The 22,215-nt window shown below is 45.8% G+C and overlaps 1 protein-coding gene across 3 annotated transcripts; it reads right to left on the bottom strand.

The window, feature by feature from the left end:
* Positions 1–2,392: 2,392 nt before the first annotated feature.
* Positions 2,393–4,051, bottom strand: LOC3291557 (protein midgut expression 1). 3 transcript variants are annotated; one of them, XM_551860.3, is made up of 2 exons: positions 3,559–4,051; positions 2,393–2,781 (listed from the first exon to the last, which is right to left on the bottom strand). In XM_551860.3, exons 1-2 carry the CDS (start codon positions 3,609–3,611, stop codon positions 2,577–2,579), a joined length of 258 nt encoding a protein of 85 aa, XP_551860.3. In that variant the 5' UTR covers positions 3,612–4,051; the 3' UTR covers positions 2,393–2,576. The 3 variants fall into 3 exon arrangements, with proteins under 3 accessions (XP_551860.3, XP_061509497.1, XP_061509498.1); XM_061653513.1 differs by lacking the exon at positions 3,559–4,051 and adding an exon at positions 3,363–3,490; XM_061653514.1 differs by lacking the exon at positions 3,559–4,051 and adding an exon at positions 2,845–3,259.
* Positions 4,052–22,215: the final 18,164 nt, after the last annotated feature.

Genomic DNA, 22,215 nt, shown 5'->3' with positions numbered 1-22,215 from the left:
GAAATATTTTTGACATGAGCCGTTTTTTTTCTGGGTAGTTTTGTTCGCTCATTCACATCGTAAGCGGATTATTGGATCAGGCGGGCAAATAAGCATAACCTGATTGAGCACATTTGTGAAAAAAAGGTGAATCAGCATCATCATCATCATCATCATCATTTTGGCTGCCAATAAAAAATAGGTTGAGCATGTTTTGGGTATAATGGCATCATTAGGGAAGGGAAATGATGCATTGCTGCAATCGATCGCACAGAGATGTAGGTCAAGGTAGATTAGTTGGCTTGTATTTTTAAATTGTACTAATAAGCTGATTAAAATTGCTCTATCTGTGGATGAGGGTTGGGTGATTTTTGTGTTGCGGCAAGCTAAATAAATTGAAAAACGTATCGTTTAAAACACTTGAAAGCAATAAAATATTAATTGCTGCTAGCTTATCAATTACAGCACACGGGAAACAGTTTCCCCATTACAGGATTGTTTTCAAAGATCATCCCATAAATAACGCTCCCATTGATGAGCGAAATTATCACCCACACTGCACCACACATATTGCTGGTTTCAGCTGCACACGTGTTTGCCAGAAAAAAACGGAGCGATTGCAACGTTAGCTGTGAACATAAATTACCACCTAACCGGTGCGTGCGATCGGTGCGGATGGTCATATCGGTGCGCAACACGCAGCAACAACGCAGCAGGATTAATTCGGTTGCATCCGGGCAGGACGGTTGATGCTGCCGCAAGTGACCGTTGCGTAATTTGAGCCGCAAATGCTCGAGCACATGCACCGCAGAAGTTGCAAGTTGCTGGTTGGCTGGTTGGTTGGATGGTGTAAAAATAGATCCCGCTCCTGTTCGTTAGCACCTTTCCCGCGCTCCATAATCCATAATTTACGTGCTTAGAAACGCCTACCGTGGACCGAGGGCGGGCATGAAGCGGGCGTAATTCAATGCTGCGACATTAAGTAGCCCGGATTTATGATCGACCATTTGTTAGCGGTGGCACACACTTCAAACGCATCTCACGCAACCAGCACCGTGAGCGTGTACAGGGCGAGCGGTGTCGGCCTATGGGCTGAGTTGTGAAGAAAAACAAACGCATCGGCCGCCGATGCCAATAGATGAATGAAAAATAGGTACGACCGTGCCAGACGCTGCGTTGAAAATTGCATGCTCATTGATGCTTGACGGGTTAGTTTGGGAGATAGGATGCGGCCAACGCCAACGAAAGGGTAGGCTTGTTGGGGCCTTAAGCTTCCGGATCCGTGTTTAGCTGGACCGAGTGACGTAAAATGGTGCGAAATCGTTCTCCTCGTTGGGCGATTTGTTTACCGTATAGGACGGTTGGACGCTCAATGACGATAGCGTCATAATTTCTGGTCCGCAACATGAGCCGCAGTTAGCCGCTCAGACAAAGGACGCTTTAGTGCGTTTGCGGTTGAACGGAAGTAAGCAGGAATAATTTTACAATCTGATAGCTTCTACCCAGTGCCCAGACGGACTTGCGGGTGCGTGAATAAATTATCGGGGCAAAGGCTCGCAAACGCATTCCCGGAATTGAAAGACCCTTTTTGAAACATGACTTGAAAGCGCGAGTGTTGCTCAAGTCGTGCTTAGTTCCAGTGGAAGTAATTCCCCTCCTCATTTGCACCCTCATTTCCAATCACCCATTTGACCTTGCACCAGACCTGTGAGCTCGAATCAGCTGATACTTTCTTTCTTTTAAAATATCCTTCGGCTGTCACACTATCAGGTAGTGCCGATCGAAGACCAAGACCACGACGGTCAGTCAGTAATTAATCCTTCCATCAGCGCACGAATCGCTTCTCGCACGTTGCGTGACTGCGTGACGCTTTTTACACGCTTTTCGGCAGGAAGTTGTACTTTGAGGGAACAGGTCGTGTGTTTTGCAGACTGATTCGTTTCGGAAGAAACAGTTCCGAGTGCTGGTTGGATTTCCGATAGCAGCTGAGGGGAGAGAGATAGAGAGAACAGTGCGATAATTTACATAAATTTAGGCGTACAGACACATCACGTCAACGGGCGGCATTGTTTGAAATTGTTCAACCTCAAATTGCTTCACTTTTATAATTGCCAAAAGGAGGGGGAAACACCAAACACGGGACAGCTTAATTTGTAGTGGTCTTCTTAATTTTGACCATCCAATTAGAGCAACTTTATCGCCGAATGAGATCGCACACACCTTAACGCTCGTTCCGGGAAGGGAGTGCATCGTCTAGTCGCTGCTTGTCCGACGGCTTATCGCGGTACAACTAACAAATCTAGCGTTATCTACAACCGCTTGCGAAAGTAACCATTCAAACTCACACTGATAAAATGCAAGCTGCGTCAGCATAGACTTGGACAAACTGGGACGGATGATTCACGCGGTTGGATGTTGTTCTTCTTTGCTTTTGGTGAGCATTGGTGAGTGCACCTCGATTTATTCAACGGGAAATTTTGGAACGAAAACACACACACACACTCTTGAGGCCGCAACACTATTTTCCTTGGTTCCTGCCTAAGTCTAATCACATATCACAGCGTTCATAGTGGATGCATTGTGGGGCGACTCTCTCATCAATACACCCAGGTGGATTCCTTTTCCTCGTGGAAGCCGTCCGGCATCAGTGCGTTTAGTATGAGACTTCGTGGCGTGGTCGTATCGGAGTCCGAATCTCGGTTGTGGAAGATGCCAAAGTAGACGCCCAATCCGATCGCCAAGCAGATGATAACTACCACAAACACCATGCAGCAGATCGTCTGCAGTGCGCAGGTACAGCAGCTGTTAAGGAAGATGAGTAGCATTAGACAATGAAGGTAAAGCAAAAAGAATCTTGAACTCTACCAGCAAGCAATACGCTTGGTGCAATCGCAACAACACCGAAGTATACCACACATTTTAACCGTTTGTTGCTGGTAATCAATCACAACCGGTCGTTTACGTGTACGAACCGGCACTGAGCAGGAAGTCTGCACCTAGCGTTAAACTACATTGAGAGCTTGGGAGATAACGCAAAAAACAATCGCTCGTTATCGGATATCTAGGTGCGGGGCTGTATACGTGTTATCGCCGAGATATTCAAATAGCACCGTGTGTTGATTCAGATGGCAGGTTGTGTGTGACTGTCCCCTGTCGTCACAATGTACCAAGACACCAAGATTGGGAACCGGCGGCTGACACCGGAACTGATAATACATTTCAATCAAATCGAAACCCTGAACAGAGGTGACACACATACACCCCCCTGTAGATGGTACAATTCCTGGTGGGTTTGTCCCAATTTGTTGTGATTGTTTAGGGAGGGGATAAACACCTTATCGTCGTCGGTGTGATGACTAGCACCGGTATTTGGAGCTACTTACTAGCACGCGGTTTGAAGAAGGCTTTTCACGCAGAACCAAATCGTTTTGATAAAACAACACATTTTCGAGCCGTCTTGGTGCGAGAAGCTGCACAACGTGCGAGACAGAGATTGTGCAAAGATCTCACTGCCTACTTGGGTGAAGTGGCAGAGATGCCTCGACTTAAAAACATCACCATGTTTCCATGTCAACTTACCAGCAAGCAATCGAGGCAGCACAATCGCAACAGCATCCGATCAGGGAACACATCTTCGCCTTTCTGCGTCTTTGAACTTCCGAAGATCCGACACTTGTGCCTAAACTGGGGCTTTTAGCGCTCGAATGTGAAATGCGGCAAGCAACGGATAACCTTCGTTACAGATGTAGGTTGGCACGGAACTGAACTAAGGTACGATCCAACGTGCCTATGTAAACTACCCTGCACGATGGTGCCAAAACATACACATATCTCTCCAACGTGGAGGAGGGTGATAGCTTTCCAAAACCATACTCGTACCATCAATCGTAGGCTTCCCTATCTGAAGTGGTTTGATTACCGGGGGACCTGGGGGTTGAGACCAGTATCTCGGAAGGCAAACAGAACAGCCTATACAGTGCTGGACGAACCATTTAGCGAAGTTAGTAGTTTGATAAGCTTACTCTCCAGGGCAGTACCGTAGTACTCCTCCCTCAACTAGTACTAGTGAATGTGTGCGTCAGATTGTTCACAGTTCAAACAGTGGTCGATCGACGCTGAAGGTTTTTGGTTCGTTGGTGATTGCCTTACCGTACAGCGATAACACGATAATGGCCTCGGAGTGAAGTGGCTTCCTAGGCATCAATCAATGTTTATGAGTCACCCGGTGATAGGGATTAGAACAGAAACCCGGCTGATAGCATTGTGATGTAATTTAATTAAAAATAACAAAACAAAGTACGAAAACGGGCCCAAGATGTTCAGTGGGTCTTTAAGCAACAGCCCAAGGTTATGCAAATCGGAGATCTTTCTTTCTACGGAATGATCGAAACCTGCACACCGTTTAATCCCAATATGGAGCTGCTCAAAGTGAGGTTGATGTAATAAATAAAAGGCCCCATCGCCTCGTGGCATCCTTGCACGTTGTTTTCCTGCCCCTTTCTCACCCTTAATTGACACCGCGGCCATGACCGTGGTTATGGTGGAAAAATGGCCAATAAATTATTGGTCCAGGATGGCGTAAAGCGCGCACCAACACTATGCGGTATGTGCCGATCAATCGGCCGCACGAGATCGGGCCACGTATGTGTGCATCGGTACGAGGCGAATCGGGATATAAATTACACCAATTTTCATCTGCCATTTGTTCGCGCATTAAAAATCGGTTCAACCTTTGCCCGCCAAAAGCGTTTCCTCCGGAGCCGGCTTGGCAGAGGGCGAGGGAAGGATCGCTTGTTTTGTAAGGTGATCGGGTCCGAGTTGAACCGTTAACTGTCACACGATTAACGCCAGCTTTCGTGTGCTATTTTGCTGCCGGGTCGATCAAGGCCACAGCTGCGGCGGCGGCGACGAGAAGATGCAAAAGCATCTGGGACGATCGTACGTGATCGTGAGGGGTGAAGCAACCGAGGAGGTGAAGCAACAACATATTCAATGCATCGATTGTTTCCATTGCGGCAAAGAAGCCAGTGGGGGTTGTTGTGGTTCCTGCCCATCCGCAGTCCTGCCTGCTTCGCCGCGTCGATTCATTTGCGGCGTTAAATTATATTGATTAACGTCGAATTGATTTGGGTTGATTTATTGGCGCAAATTACCGGTCGGTTTGGATGGGGTCGAGCCAATTCTTCTTTTTCATCCTTCCCCGCTCATGTGCCCGTCTCGCACGTCAGGCCCGCGAGCCAGTTATTCAATCCTTTGCCCATTTATGGAAGGATAACATCAAACCGGAGGAATAAAACCGCAAACGAAAGGGCCATGGGTAGAGGCCAGGTGTATGGTGTATGTTAATGTCTTCTGCCTGACCTTCCTGGCTTGGGAGCGGGAAAGGGCACGTTAGCGTGAAAATGATATCCCGATTTCGACACTTCAGGTATTTATCAGCGTGAAATGGGGATGAAAACGGGCCGATAAAGATAATACGCGGTGTTGTTATCGATCGAGGGGCGCGCGATCGTTGCGTGATAAATGTGTAGCAATTTTCTTGCACGATGCACGAAAGTGGTTGTTTTGGGGATGTGCATTGAAATTCAAACGGAGTCCCAACCGTTTGAAGGAATCGCAATGGGGCTACGACTCCTTGGAATAAATTTATCTCGAACTTCGCTTTTAAAAGCATCCCGCTTTCGATGCATAGAGCAGAGCGGGTGAGAGATAATGAAGGGATTTGTTACCGGTCAAATAGAGTTGTTTCATTTTCCAATTTCCCACTAAACTCTTCTTCGATCCCAAACAAACCCCCATTTCCTCTGCATTGGCAAAGAAAATAAACTAGCTGCGCGAAAAAGAAAACAAAAATCTCCTAAGTGTGTGAGGTGTGATTTTGGACGAAAGATAATCGGGACGAAAAAAAAGGGGTTTTCCTTACTGGTGTTATTCTTTCCCTCTCTCTCTCGCTCTAAATTCCGCCCACATTTTCCCGCTCATCAATATTCGAACGAGGTTGTTTGGCCAAACCATGGGGCAGAAACTGCCAGCCAGAACCCGATTCCAATAAATATTCATTATTTATACTTTGCAGCTTTGCAACAGCTTGTACAATCACATTTTACAACTCTTTCCTATGTCGCTACTCCACTACTCGATGTCCACCCGCTTTCTCTCTTTCTGCGGGCTCAGGGGCTTCGGGTCTGTTCGTTTTTCACGCTCATCTCCGGAGAAGCGCACAAGGGCGGAGAACGATTTTTCACCAGCAGCCAGTCCGTCAAATGGGTTTATGCGTGGAGCGGGAGTCATGCCCAGAGCACCCGTCGTGGGGGGGGGGGGGGGAGAGTTCGGAGCAAGGGTTGGGTCCACCAACATGACCACCATCGCAGCGGGTGGGTGGTGCCCGGGATGCCCAAACTCGCCGGGACTTGATTTAAAATTCCAATTGCTGCACAAGGATGCTGCCAAGGATGAGATAGTTATCGTGCTAAAGGATGGCTACCGCTGGAGAGACTGAGAGAAAAGGGTAGCATAACAGCGAGTGGTAGTGGTAGTGATCTTACACTAGTTTAGTTTCCTTTTTTTCTCATCATCCCCTTTTTGCTTCACAGCGTGAAAGGACCTGCAAAGTGTGTTGCTCGGTGCATAAAGACAAGGATCGATGGTGGAAACTGTCCGGTCTCGGTGCAGGATACACACACACACACAAAAGGAGGTGGACAGTAAGAGATGGTGTAAATTGTTGTCTTCCCAGCAAAGCATAGTTCGGTCGTCGTCGAGAAACAACCGACTGGGCGGTGTCGGTTTCAGTGTGTATAAATTATTTATAAGATTAGTTCTAAAACTCAGCCAGCGGAATGTGTTTGCTTATGTTTTTTTCTTCTTTCTTCTCTCGTAGTTTAGTGTCCGCTTTCCTCTAGTGACAGAGAGAGTTCGAGGCGAGGACGATATCCCATCCCTGGACGGCTGGATTGCAACCGAGCCGGCGACACTACCCGCACCGAAATGCGGCAAATGCGAAAGGATTGATTTTTGCATTTAATTAATTATTTAATTGCCAGCTGAAACGAACGACCCCGAGTCTGCGGTTTGGGCTGGGGTTGCGTTTGCGTCACAACAGCCCGCACGGACACGGGACGCGCTGGCGCAAAAGGTAAGTGATGCATTAATTTGTATTTTTATGTGCTTTTCTCTGCAGACGCAGTGGGGAGCAGCAAGTCAACCGTTGAAATGGAATTTAATTGACCAAAGTGAGGCAAAGTAGTCGTTTGTATGCTTTTCTAATATCGCTAAGTACATGAGGGGTTTTAATTAAATATTTTCAGTCAAACGACACCACCATTGTGGAAAGAGGAGAGCAGTAGTGTCTCGTTCAGATGTGCATTACTTATCGCTAGTGAAAGGGTAATTTACTCATGTTTAATGCGACAAAATAAGTTACACTTTGATGTTTTTTTTCCAATAGGTATACATGTGTGAGAGAAAATGAATAGGAACAGATTAACTTTGCTCATAATTAGAACGCTTTTCCACCGACACCTCATAATTTTCGCATTGCCAATCAGCACTTCTACACACAGCTCCGAACCATATCTAGTTCAATAGAGTGGTTGGAAATTAGTTGATGCTCACCCCACGTACGCAACACTGAATAAATAAATCACCAGCGCAAAAGGGTCGGAAAATGTAAAATTAATAGAGTTCATTTTCCAGCTTCGTGCATTCACACACACACACACACACACACACACACACACACACACACACACAGACTACTGTCGCAAAATAACAAACAGTCAGTTCAAACGTGCAAGCTCGCGCCCTCGCCGAAATGAGCATTTCGCAACTTTCCCACCGGATGCGACAGGATGTTGCAGTATGTCGCCCACCCTCCGAACCCTCTCATTACGAAGCCGTGCAGAACTAGGAAAATGACACTGGGAGCACAATATTGAAAAGAAATTACACACGCACACACGCTCACAAAAAACTGCACTGTGTGAATAGACTGTGCGCTCGATTAAACCACGTGAGAAGGGCGGCGGCGGTGCACTAGCAACGATCTTTAGCGAGGATACGTGATTGGAGTGAATGTGACGCAGTCTGTGTATATGTGTGTGTGTGTGTCTGCGTATGCAGGTGGTCGTGGTTTTTCCAGTCGCCACGATGAAGCACAGAGTGTAATTAAAATTATTAGATTTTGCATAATGATAGTTAATTAGTGATTATAATTATTTTGCATAAATTTCATCAAAGAGAAAATGGTGAAAGAGAACCCAGACAGGCTGACAAAAGGCAGGGAATGGGACGCAGGGCGGGTGGGTGCGGCGAACCAGCTGCGGAAGTAAATGGAATGCGTGCTGCAGTTTTGTCACTGCACTTTTCCACCCGCCAGATGTCGACGGTGGAATGTCAATTCTGGCGCTTAGTGCACGGCGGCAGTTCTACTATGGCCGCTGCGTTTACAGTGGTGCATTGAAGTGTTGCGCTGGAAGCCAGTCTTGTCGCGTGTGAATACTGCCACGCACGTGTCAATTATTGGAAAGCGAAATGGACCATTATGGTTCTCAAAATACGGTAGGTAACTTATTGTTTTCCGAAAGGTATGTATGTGCACTATTGCTCTAGTGTGTGAGAATATTAGTGATTTAGTGCGTCCTGTGTGATTCTCCAGCTCGTGGTGTGGTGGTAAGGCGGTGTGAATGTTCGCACGTGATGAAATTGATAGCGGAGTTATAATTACTTCGATAATTACAGCTAGCTCGGGTCCATCCTGCGGGATTCGTTCATTCCTTCAGCCTTTTCCGGGTGCGCGACCGGGACGCGACGGGTTCGGGCTCGAATATTTCGATTAAATGCAGTTTAATTATTCATTCGCCGCGGCACCGTAGGTGTGGCGGAATGTGTGTGTGTGTGAGAGAGAGAAAGAGCGAGGTGTGTACGTGTAGGTAGAATGTTCGTCCTTTCCAGGTGTGTATTTGCTAGAGGAGCGCAGAAGCGAGGGAGCAGGGTGGCTGTTATCAATATTTTAGTCGATGCAAATGCAGAATTTGCAGGTATTGGCGAATAGGCTCCAGCCGCACTCATAAAGAAGCTATTAACGCTAACTGGCATTGCATTGATTGGCATGCTTTAGCATTAGCTTTTGATGGTGTGCGAGTGTGAACATCCGCGAACACAAGGCAATAAATTTAGCGAACTGGGACCGGGGGTTTGTTCTTGGATCTCGTTTTAATTGCTTCGTGCAGGTATAGCTTTCAAATACTCGGTATCAATGAGGAGAGATGCTCTATTCCTTGTGGAAATGTTTCTCAAAATTGTTGATTCAGTAAAATTGTGAGTGGAGTTTTGTGATGAAACATTACATATATCTATGTTGCATGGAATTTACTTCACAAAAAAGCCATTTTGAGCCAAAGTTTTTCAATAAAATGTTGCCAACGAGATGAAAGCACGGTTGGATTAAGTTGACTTCAGAAAACTATGCCAGAACCAGGTGCGGTTCGATTGTAATTTGATTGAATTGAGCAGAAGGAAGGAATGAATTTCCACTTACACAGGCCAATATTGAATGCACACGAAAATAACACACGATGAAAGAGTTTACTCTCCTAATGATTGGAAATTGGACCGAATACTTTCAAAACTCGGGCACAGGAAAGAACGGACGAGCTTTTCCCTTTGATGTTTGATGTAACATATACCCTTTTTTCCATTACCCGCACATCTAATAGCTTTTAATTTTCATTTCAAAGCCAACGAATACGGTTCAAACAGTTTGCGAAAGATTGTGCTTTGTGCGAGCTGGAAAATGTATTCGATTTTTTGACTGGAATGTTTTATTAACACTTTAAGCGCCGTGTCATATAAATTCGCATGACGGTTTTGCTCACCGTTCAGCTTTGAATCTGACGCTCAGTGATTCTCTTGAAAACGAATGAGGTAGAAAAGAGAGAACGAGAACGACATGTGCTACGCCGCTTAACGCAATGAAACAAAAGAGTGATAACAATCGCACGAGAAACTGTCGCTCTCATCGCTCTCTTGCCATGCGCTACGTGCTCACTCAAAAACTGTGACGTCAGGCTGGCGATCAAAGTGTTAACAATGTTGTGTAATATGTTTGGGGTTATGTTTGGGGAGTACTGTAATTTTGCATTACAAATTGCATACTTTTAGGCGTAATAACATATCAATTTAGCGATTTTAAGGATCCTTCTTGCTTGTACTGGCCAAGATTTTTATTCTTCTTCGCAATTAAAGGCACAAGATCTAAAAAAGATCAATCTTGGGGGGGGGGGGGGGGGGGGGGGGTTTGCATCCAACAATAATTGTATAAGCCAATCAGTAACTCAAAATAACCGTTTATTCTCAAGCATGTTCGAGGGTGGAAGCAAGTGCTTGTCTTCGCTTTATAAAGTTTCAACCGCTACCATGCATCGAGAATGGAAAGCATTAGGATTACGGTCTCGCTACTTGAACCAAGCACGTATGTGCAAAACGTAACGAGCTTTACCACGGGGCACGAGAAGCGAAGCAGCTTCCGGAAGTCCTCGGGGCAAGCGGAACAATAACAACAAAAAAAAGCACGTTGCAAGATATCATAAAGCATCTTGCTGCTTCTTTCCGCTGGGAAGCAGCCGTGGCCTCTTAAGCGCAAACATGTCGGATCGTTATCATATTTTCGTTTTGTGCATGAATTTCCCAATGTCCGGCGGTGGTAGATGGGAGGGCAACATACTGGGCTGCATCTTCGCATCCCAGCGAGGTAATTCGAGGTAACCCGTGGGCTAGCTTTTGACATTCATAAAGTGAGTGACTCCTTTGTTGACTGCTCCAGATTTGCCCGTTCCACAGCGACCGTGCCTTTCTTCCGTGAATGTTTGGGAGTGTTTTATGGCCTTCGACTGTATTGCGAGGTAGAGGCGGTGAAAATAATGGTCCATTCCGGGGATCCTCCCGCCAACCTTAGCCGTAGCGAATGGGCTTGGATACCTCGTCCTTTTAACGGTGGCGTACTGTGTGAGTAGGTAATATTTATTTCACTTTGATCCTATTCTGATGCGAATGTCACCTTACGCTGTCCCAGTTTCTCTCGGTGCGCATAGTAACAATTCGCAACGAGTGCACACGGTTACCGTTTCATTGTTAAGTCGTGCTCGAATTTCCCGTAGGCGCACGGGATTGCTCCAGAGTTTTAATGGTTGTAAGTCATTTAGGTGCAGCTTTTTGTGGGGAAAAAGCGGAAGGACTCATCCGTACATGTAACTCTATCGATAAAGAGTTGAAGATGTTGTGAGCAACCATTCGCATAGGCCAATGACTCTGGGTGGAAATACACCAAAACAAGATACACAAACACCGTTTATGAGCTGCGAATGGTGCTTAAATGGCTGTGAAAATTATGCTCAAAATGAAATACGTACCATATCGCGGCTCACGTGGCGCTTGCTCCATCCAACAGGCTGTACCATATTGGCCATAAATTAAGCGGTAGTCTTTTTTTGCCGTCTTTTGATTATGACTGGAAAGTGTTGTTTATGGGTCTGTTTATGAACGTCGGTTGATTAATCAGTGTTGGGTTGCTTTTTTGGTTCTCTTTTTTTTTGGAAAAGAAAATCGTAAACCACTGAGGCATTGCGGTAATTAAGGCAATAACCAAGACGAATCCTTGAGAGATACAGTAGATAAGTGTCTCAGAGGGAAAAGTTTCTGGCTTCTCGGCGTTATAAATGCTATTGTCGCCATCAAGATAAGCTCATGCTGGATGTTGTTCATTTTTAATTGCAGCCTTTGGTGCTACTGGTCGTAAAGAAATCGAGTTGAATGTTGTAAAGCTTTGTGGACGTCTTTGTTACGATTTTTCAACGTATCTTCGTAACTCGTTTGTTAATATAAGGACATTATGGTGTGGTCCATACTTTTATGTAAATTTGGAAGAAAGATGCTCTTTCCGTAATTGAAAACAAAGGCTTAGCGCATGTCACCATTTTCCCGTATTCAAACAGCGTTCCAATTTCCTATTTCCCGAATCTCATTTCCTTCCGGTGCAGATAGCACCGCACCTTTTGTCTGTGATGCAAGAGATAAGTTGATTATGTAAGAAGTAATTGCAACAGTGTCAAGTAGCGCCAAAGCCTTCGCCAAACTGACATCCTTTTGCAAACAGTTCCTCGCTTGTTTCTCCCCCCCCCCCCCAGTCCAGCCGGTTTCGGAAGCGAGAGCGACATAATAACCCACTGGCGGAAAGAAATTCAACGACGGGGCGTGCAAGTGGAATCGCAAACTGAGCACTGAAGTCTCTGTTCACAATTCTCAGTTCCCTCCTGTGCTGCCTCCGCAGAACATAGTGTGTTTGCGCGTATGCGTGTCAAAAAGTTGGTACAAAATATACATTTCGTCTGAAAGCACGTACACACGGTCGGTGAGGGTGGTACGGGTTTTGCGCAACGACTTGACTCGTGCTCGCTGCATCCGTCGCATGGCCCGCGTGGGCGCTTTTTGCCCGTGTTTGCCACCGTACGAATGGGATAACTCCATTAAAGTATTATTTTTCATATTGCACCGTGTAGTTGTAGCCGGTGGATTGTGAGGTTGCTTGGCAAGGGGGAGAGGGAGAGGACGCACAAAAAAGGGCCATATGACACCTCTTTTAGTCACCGTCTTCATTGTCACGGAAAAGATAACGAGCTTCGGGCGGTGGGTGAGAAAAGGATTCGAATTCTAGCACATATAGACACACACACACACACATACAGATACAGATACTTACGTGCCACTTTGTTCGTCGGTTCCCTGTTTTGCCCCCGTCGGCCAATAGCGAGCAGTAAGTGAGTAGAAAAGAAGAAAAGGATTTTTGCTCCGATTACCTCGCAGCTTGGTGAAAGCAATCGCAATCCGTACAGTGTGGAGCATGAAAGTGGAATATGTGTTTCATAGAAAAGCACTGCTTTCTAGGACTGTTACAAAGCTAATACTAGCTCAATTAATGCGCTTTATAAGCAATTTTAAAGAAGAAAATATAACGTTCACCATTTGAAGATATTTCATCCTGAAACTATGCAAATGCTCACACCAAAACGCGCCTGAAGCTATGCAATTCTATGCACAAAATCATTTTAAATATCCCTTTCCTGGTTCCGGGGATCGAACACTAGTTCAAATTAATTTGGCATAGATTTGCAAAACCCTTCTCAAGAGATTAGATCAACATTCCGTTACCTAAAGCTCCATTACCTTCCGAAGTAATGCAGTAATGCTTTTCCTGGCGTTGTTCAAATAAACCATGCCAAAGCTTTTCGATATTTTTCAGCAAACACTGTACCCTGCTGCGGCAACTGGCGAATGCATTCGACCGACTCGAGCTTTCCGTACGTTGCCGCTGTTGTTGCCTCGGGCAATATCATTCCCCGCCACACGGGGACGGTTTGTGTAAAACGATAATTTTTGCTCAAAACGACAAAACCGGGTCGGAGGAGATGTTCGGGTGGCGAAAGGGATTTCGCCGGAACTTCGGAATGCAAGGTTCCACACAACCCCCGGATGTGGGTGCTTTCCGTCCAACGCTGTGCGAGTGCCCAGACGGTGTTTCGGTGCAGGACCTCATCATTTGCCAACCGTGGAGGTACCGCTCAGCGCGCAGGAAGAAATACGGCTTCTCTGAGAGAGAGAGAGAAAGAGAGAAAGATGGGAATCGCAGGCAAATGTGATACGATTACTCACATTAAGGCAGACAAGAGTCATATCCTTTACCAAACACTTCCTGCAGCACATCCTGGCTTTGCTGGTTGCTGCTCCTGCACCCTTACTTATAAGGTTGGCTTTGTGTGCCTTAGTGGAAGGAGGTGAGGGGTGATTGCACTGGTTGCTGGTTGGTGGTCGATCTTGGAAGTACCGGACCGGAGTCCTCCGGGAGTGTGGCAATGTTCGGGAAGAATCTTCGGCTATCCATTTCCGGATATTTCGGGATGTGGTGTGGGAGCAGAAGTTCCACGCGGTTCCATTACACCGTCTGCTGGGCTGGTGGTGCTGCGGTGCTGTTGCGGTTGATTTATCTGTTTTATTTAAACTTAAAACTTGTATAACGGATTCATTCTTCTTGCCGCTGGGGTTGGTTGGGTTTGATCGAAGCAAAAGTGGAAATACTATTTGCACCGGCAGTACACCGGGTGTGCATCGAATGGCAAAAACGGGGTTCGGAGATTGCGGAGGCCAGGCAAACCAGCGTTGAGATTAGGAAACGTCGGTTGATTACTGCAGGCAAATTAGCGGTTGCGAAAGCTGTTTGTTACGAGTTGTTGCTGGTGAAATAGTTTCTTGATGAGATTCTTCGAACCGACTGACTGGAGAGTTTAGGAGGAGTTGGGGCTGGAGCGTATAAGAATGGATTGCCTCGAGTGCTAGTTGAGTTACGAGATTAGAAATAACGTATAGTTCAAGAGGAAGGGGAAGTTTTTGGTCCGAGGAGATGAAAATTAGAATATATTGGTATGAAGTGTTGATAAGTTTTTTATAAATTTCAGTTTTGTGTTTAGAGAGAATATCCTTTTCAAATGTTGCCATTCAAAAGGGACCAATGAACCCGCAATTCAAAATGGATGACACATTCATAATTACCCATGTCAAGCTTAAAGCAAACCCCGGCGCAATGTGTTTTGTAATCCACGGTAAAAAGTGACGAAATAAAAATCCTCCTTCACCCCGGTGGGATTTAAAAGCTCCCAAAACAGCTTTCATCACAAGAAGGACTGCTAAAAGGGTAACGAAAGGGCGCTTGCCTTTCGCTCCGTTTTTTGTTCTAATTGCCCTTTAAGCGTGAGTGGGTTGTAATGATGCAACAGTACACAGTTGGCACGGTTACGAACGAGCCGGTCAACTGCTTTCATGTCACATTAGCAATCTGTAGCGAACGAAACAGAGCAGGAAAAAAGGAAACGGTAACACCATTCGTAAAGCTCAACGTTCACCCACGGTTCACCGTCCGGACGGAGTTGATAAGTAGCTGGTAAGAGTAGCACGAGGGAAAAATAGACAGCGAGCAACGAGTGTGTTTTCTTTTTCATCTTGTTGGGATACAACTGTACAGGGAAAATGTAAGGAAAAGTCCTCGCAGTGAGTATGTGTGGGTAAATGCTTTTGCCCGGGAGCTTTGCTGCAGACCGTCATTGAAGCAGAAATTAAAACCGAATCCCCTGGACATTGCGGAGCATGTGGTGAAAAGGGTCCATTTTATTACTTGTCTTTGCACACACACACACACACACACACGGAGAAGGACATTTGGAGTTAGTAGTACGGAGTGCATGGTAATCCTTTTGGGAGTCGAGATGCTGCACCCAACCGACACGGGGAGATGGAGCGTAAAAGGAAAAGGATTTAAAATCCCGTTCCTGCTGGTAACCTCAATTTGCAGGACATTTTATGTTGTTTTAGTGCTTGTGTGTGTATGTGTGGTGCTTTATCACAAATCCTTTACGTTTTCCCGACCCATACGCGAGTCTGACTTTTCGCGTTTCAATCCATCTGGGATGAGTGAATGTGGCAATGGTTAACGTTTAATGTTTTTCTTTAGATTCATCTGCACGGCAAAATGTTTTTAATGTAAAGTTTTAAGTATCGAAAACTGGCGCAGTTTGAGGTGCCGGTTGAGGGTGGTTGTGGTTTTTATGACTCGTAGTACGTAGTTGATCTTTATCGTGCCTTCTGTTGCTCAGTTTACGTGCAATGATAAATTTCACTCTCCGGAAGCTTTCACGGAATGCGGTAAAAATACCGTTTTTAGTGTGGACGAAAAATGGTCGTAAAACTGTGAGCGGTTAGTAAAAGTGATTGGTTTTTCTTCTATTTCTTTGCGCGAGAAACTGCTTCACACTTTGTTCCCCTTGAGCGAGTTTTATTGCTGGTTTGTTTATGTGTTTCGTTTAATGCCGTATAAAGGTTGCATCAAGCTGATGGTAGCCCAGAAACCATAATTGAATGTTTAGTAAGATGAAATTGCTGTTCGTATTGCATAGTTTTAGGCGTTTTCTACCATACTTCCCCGAGTACTTGTTCCTTGGATGTATGGCCAACAGATGGCGTTAAAACTAATCAAAATGTAGTCGAAAAAATAAGAACACTTGACGCACACAAACATCTCCCCTCTAATGAGATGGTGAACCACAAGTGTATGTGGTCACCAGCAAAGCTTTTATGCAGCTGACTCGATAATTCGCCATATAATTTAATTCATTTAATCATGAACGAGTCGGCCCAAAGATGGGACGAACGAAATAAGACGTCAGGAAGCACTCATAAACTATGGGAACTTTCGGTGCGAGTTGGTAACGCCTTCGGGCAGAAACAAAGCATAAATACACCACAAACACACACACACACGCATGAAAACCGGTCCAAGGAACGATTAGAGAACAGCAGAGGCTCTGGCAGGTTGGCATTCCAATGATTCGCGCCACGTTGCGTTTGTCTAATGCTTTTAAAATAACATACAGCGCCTTTGCCCGGCCCGGACTCGGTCAATCATGCAATTATCTGTCATTTCTTCTGCCGGATGGTTCGACATTGCGTCCGTCTTGTGCGATCGGTGGTGAATGAATTATTTTTATTACTGTAATATATTTTTCGGCCGTCCGCCAGACTTTTTTCCGTATGAGCAAGTAGTGTTTTAAATATTTTTTATTCTGTCTCGCTAGACGTGAACACGGGTACGGTTGGCACGATTTAGTAGTTGAACTGTAGGCATGCAACAATCGGCCGCGCATGGAGAACGTGCGCCTTGTGCATGCATTCCGTGTGGAAACGTTCTTTCCGAACTGGTTGGATCCTTTTTTTTTTTGGTTGGTGTATGAGCAGAGTGAAACGGCAAACCACGAAGGGTCTCAAAATTGTGCTAAATTATAACCGTCCGCTTGCATATTAAATGCTCGTTTTGCGGAATGATACGGTTGGGTAGCGTTTGAATTCAAGGTCCTTGGGACTATATTTTATCAGGGAGCCGGTGGCTGTGGCTAGGCAAACGGAAGACCGAACAAAAAAAAAATCGGGGTTCGTTCGTTAAAGGGAGCTACTTTAATTTGGGCGAAGAATTCACAGACAAGCAACGGGCAAGCTTTGAAGTTGGCTAAGAATATTTAAGCCTCCAGAGAGCCTCTTTGTTCTTGTTTGTTTTAAATTTTCATTACCTAGGCATGCCGTTGTTTGCCGCCCGGTAGAATCGGAAGACGTTGCCGAAAGTCTTATCAATAGAGGGCTAGGATTTTTGGGGCAAATTGCTTGCCCTGCCTAATCGGCCTTTGTGTCGTTAGCAATATGTGAACAAAAGTAAAAACCGGTAACCAAAAACAGGGAACTCCTCGCTCTTAAAATCGAAAGTAGTCCTTCCGAAAATTGCGATGTCGCATGCGTTCGGTCGTTTGGAGAGCGTAATTCGCGTGTTCTTCCACTTTTGTTCGGTGCTACGCTACTTTGGCCAATTAACATAAAAATGCTCTCCAAAAGCAGAGGAAGAAGAGAAGGGGGATAAAATCGAATCCGGGATCTTGGGTACCGGAAACGAAAACACTGGCAGGACCTGTGAAAGTAGGTCAGCAGTGGACGAAGAAGTGGACTGAAGTTTGTCGTAAGTCGATTCATTAATAGGGGATGAATACTGCTTTCATCTTCTCATGGCTCAGCTCTAAGTCGGCGTCGGCAAAGCATAGACGGGACAGTCCATCTGAAGGTTCATGTGCCTGCTCACAGCTCACAGCTAGATGATGATGATGGAGTGGGCGAGTTCTTCCCGATCCTTCCCCACCTTCACCACCACCACTACCTGCACCGGCCGGAGATTGTTGTTCCGTTTTTACGACCCGTCCGCGGACATTTTCGTCGCATAATCTGCCCGGCCCGGCAATGGAGAGAACAAGATGGCCACTTTGCTGGTCCGCTGGCAACAGCACGAAGAGCAGAGGAAACAAACAAGATGGTAGAACAAAAAAACAGCGAACGTTACAACCACACGCCCCCGGCACGGTGGACTAAAACAGTTTATGGCTAATTTATGGATCATCTTCTCTGATAAGAGGATTTATGGGCGACGGTGATGGCGATAGGGCGATAGGTTGACCCGGTTGGAGCGGGAGGCGTGAATTCTCCGGTGGCTTTCCTGTGGATCACCGCAACGGAGCAGTGCGAATCCTCCCGGTCCCGGTTTTTACGATCGGAGGATGAACGGAAGCGTCTCCTGATGGTTTCACGCACAAAAACAAACGCACGATCCCGGACAGCACTGTGTGGCAAACAGTGTGTGTCTTTTGGATACTTAATGATACGCAATCAGCGATGGCCGAGGCGTCGAAAAGTCTTCAACAGATTGCGGCTGGAACGTGTCCGGTGCCGGGAGGTAGGCATACAAGTGTGCTCGAGTTGGACTTTCATTTGGGGCGGGCGAGAAAAACAATTTTGTCTATTATGTGACGCAGAAGTAAAGGAAGATATAGGACGTTTTGTTATCTTTAAGTTATTAAGAACGTTATAGTGAATGCTACAACTATTACAATTCAGCAAGGACAAACTTTTTAGAGATGTTTGTTGAACGGAATCACTCACAGAGGGCGCTTAGCTGTGTTATAAGAGGTTTTTGTGATGCAGATTGCATAATTTTAGGCTGAATTATCTTAGTTTCTCAAAAGGGAGGACTTCAAGCTAACAAAAATCACATTAAGCTACACATTTTTTAATAAAGGCTTACTGTAATCTTCATAAAGTCGTATCTCCTCTGACATCTTCTTCAAATTGTCTCGTGCATAATGTTGGCAGGATCTTTTCTCGCTCATAAACGATTGTGTTGGAATACAATTTACTTGTCGTCCAAATCCTACCACATCCTCCAGAAAGCCTCCAGCTCATCGTGGTTTGTGAGTGCATTCCCGGGATTCTGTCAGTAAATGGCACACACACACACGCACCCAAAGCTCCCTTTGTCCCTGCGGAAGGAAGAAAAGTTTAGCGAAACTGGCTTTTCCATTATGATGTCGGTGTCACATTACGCAAAGAAAAAGTCTGGCGCCCGTTTCTTCGGTGAGTGGATATTTTTGGCCCGATTCTTTTTGTCCGCCTGTCCACGGTCACTTTGTTAGCTGAGGGCTCCCACGGGAGCGGGCAAAAATATTCAGAAAAATAGCTGTCAGTTTATTCATCTCATCCACTGTAACTCAACCGTCAGAGAGTGTGCGTTTTTTTTTTATTATTCGTCTGCTTGTCTCTTCATGGATTCACGCAAAAATCTTTGAAAGACATCACACCAGAAGGGAGAAAATTTGATATTTATCTCGCCTTTCTTGCCGCCCTTATCGCTCCTAGGCCGGGGGGTGTAGAAATTCGATTTCGAGTGTCACAGAACATAATCAAATCGGAATATGACGATTATTAGATGTCAATCTGTGGCTTTCTTTGGCGGGGGTTGACGCTTGACGCCGGACATGCGTGCGTTGCAGGCATAAAAGAGTCAGCTCCATTGGGTGAATATTGATGTCTTGACGGTGGAATGGCGGTGGCGATGTTGCCAGTGCTCTGGATATATTTCTGCAAACAAGTGCCTCTTGATGAACCGACCGTGTTGTCTGTGTGGAGCTAGAAAGCAAAATAGCACTCGGTAAATAGGTACAAGAACCGAAACTCCGTGTCGGGAAAGAAAGTGCTCAAGGGGAAATTTACGTTCAATTCTTCTCGCTCACCGTCAGCCCTAACCGGTACATAAATAAATATATTTCGATTTTTCGCCGGCACGTTTGTTGCTCTGTAGTGGCGGCAGCGTTAAGATTCTTATCGGTGAAAGTGAGGAAATCATTTCCCCGTTCCAGTCAGCACCTGAAGCCTGCTGAATAGAGCCGCTTGATTTCGGAGGGCGAGTGAGCTCCGAGGGTTTCCGTGTCGGGTGAGAAAAGCGAGCTCTCAAGTGTCTGTTTATTATTCACCCATCATTCCCCCCACAGTGTGCCGAGCAGTGTGATCTTAATTTCCAATGCCTGCGATTCCGAGGAGTGTGATTCTTTGTGTGTGTATGTGCGCGCACCGGGAACACTAAAAGGGGGCGAAGCAAACCGAGCGCACGGAGCGGAGTTTGGAAATTTGATTATAAGTATATGAGTCATTGTCATGGGTCGACGGTGGCGGTGGGTGGGTGTATGGCAGCAGCAGCATCAAAAGTGTGCGCTCCATTTCCACGCAGAATGCCATTATTATTATCGTCATTCGGTGGTTTGGTTGATAAATATTTATGGTCTAATAATGCAGTGATTTTCACTTGTGGTGGTGGATGTCCTTTTTATGCTCGGTGTGGTTCCCTTTCCCGTTCGACCGGGGCTCTTTTTTATGTCACCTTTTTCTTCCACACCACTAAATGAGGGTATATTGTTACGCTATGGAGGGTTTTTTTTCGCGCGCTGCCACCGGAGTGAGTTTTCCGCCGGTGACAGCGTGTACGTTAGCCTCGTCGGGAAAGCTCACGCATACACACACACATACAGACCAGCAGAGCCAGCAGGCGGATGGTTCTTCAATTAGAATTTATTTTTCCACCGGTGACCGTAAAAATCCGGAACCGCCATGTGGAAAAATCGAAGCCACACTAGTCGCACGAGCGAGCACGAGCTACGCACGAGGTACGAGCAACAGATTCAAATTCCTTCACACTTTTGCAGTTACAGGCAAAATAAAAAGCGCAGACACGCGATAGAATAAAATAAAACAGTACCAGTACGGGAAGGGAAACGGTTTGGTGGGGGTGGGTAGCATTGGATGGGTTTTGAATTTATGATAGGTCAGAATAAATTATCATTACGCGTACCGGGAAAAGCTGGTTAGTGTCAGGTGTGTCACCGGTAGCGTCGGTGCCTGAAGCCGGGAAGGGGTTTTGGGTGTGTTTGAGTGTGTCGGAAGGACAGTGGGAACCATCGGTGGTCAGATATTATTCGGTAAGGGGCAGTAGTTAATGGTTTACTGATAAAATTTATCCGAATTTCCATTTTGAGAGGTGGTATGGTGTGTTGTTTGACATATATTTTAATTAAAATGTTAATTTTTCCTACTGCAAACGATGGGTAGGAGGGAAGCTTAAGGAAATTGCTGTTAAAAAATCGTTCCATCGCGTTAACGATAACAATAAAATAATTAAGTAACATCGAAACAGCATTATCGTGAGCCGTAAAAACCCGGCAAAACCCCTTTCCTATCCAATAAAACTAATGGGTGGAATATGGAGCTCCACACTGCTGTCGTTAATCCTTTTCCGATGGTCTCCAGACACACGCCGTTTTGCTTCCATTATCGGGGTGGGAAGAGCGTTAATTTAGAATTATAATAATTTACTGGGTACATAAATTTGGAGTTGAAACAACCCAGCCCAAAACCCAGCGCAACTTTGTGCAGGAGAAATCTGATGAATCTTGGTGGTGGTTGTTTGGAAATCTGATACGCAGCTTGTTATTTTTTGCGTAAAGGAGGACAAACAGATGCTTTTTCAGCCAAACGGAAACTCGGGTGTATTTCACCTTCACTGGGGAGGTGAGTTAGCCACCCATCCCACTCCGCTCTGTTCTAGGATGGTTTCTCTAGCATCTGGAGACGAACAAGATGAACCAGCGCTCGGTCGAAGGGGGAGACGGTAATAAATTAACATCAAAGAAACATCCTTTTTTCTCTCTGCCCGCACTCTGCCCCCTTCCTGGCTGTAATCATCGAATTTACTAGATGATTCAAATTAGTCAAACAACTTTTCATTCAACGGTCAATGCTCGCCAGGACGGGACGGAACATCCTCCAGAACGTAGCGATACGGAGCAAACTTTCATCTAATTAAGAAACGCTCCGGAATGGCTCCAGCGCGGTCTCTATCGTTCCCTGGCAGTTGATTAAGAAATCGGTTCGCAAATGTCTTCCTTTCGGGTGGAGATTTCCCAGCCCCATCCTTTCCTTTAGAAAAAAGGGGATCATTTTAACGATTTCAAAACAAATGGAAAATCATCCCGAGCGGTGCGGCGAGATGGTGCGTTTGCCGGTGGTTGTTGAAAGATGAAACCAATAAACTCACACCTTTCGGCGCCTAATGAGATGTTGTCTGCATTTCGGGAGAGGCAAGCTGGTGGAACAGCGAGGGGAAGGAAGCCAGCGAACATTGATCCCTTTTTTTTTTGGGACGGCGGCAAGAGTTGGAGTAATTTACGGCCGTAGCTTATTAATTTTGTAACGTGTTTCGTCTTTGCTCTGCTGGACAAG

Source organism: Anopheles gambiae, chromosome 3, assembly GCF_943734735.2.
Source record: "Anopheles gambiae chromosome 3, idAnoGambNW_F1_1, whole genome shotgun sequence".
NCBI lineage: Eukaryota > Metazoa > Arthropoda > Insecta > Diptera > Culicidae > Anopheles > Anopheles gambiae.
The sequence above is the reverse complement of the archived record's forward strand: the minus strand, read 5'-3'. Positions and strand labels throughout refer to the sequence as shown.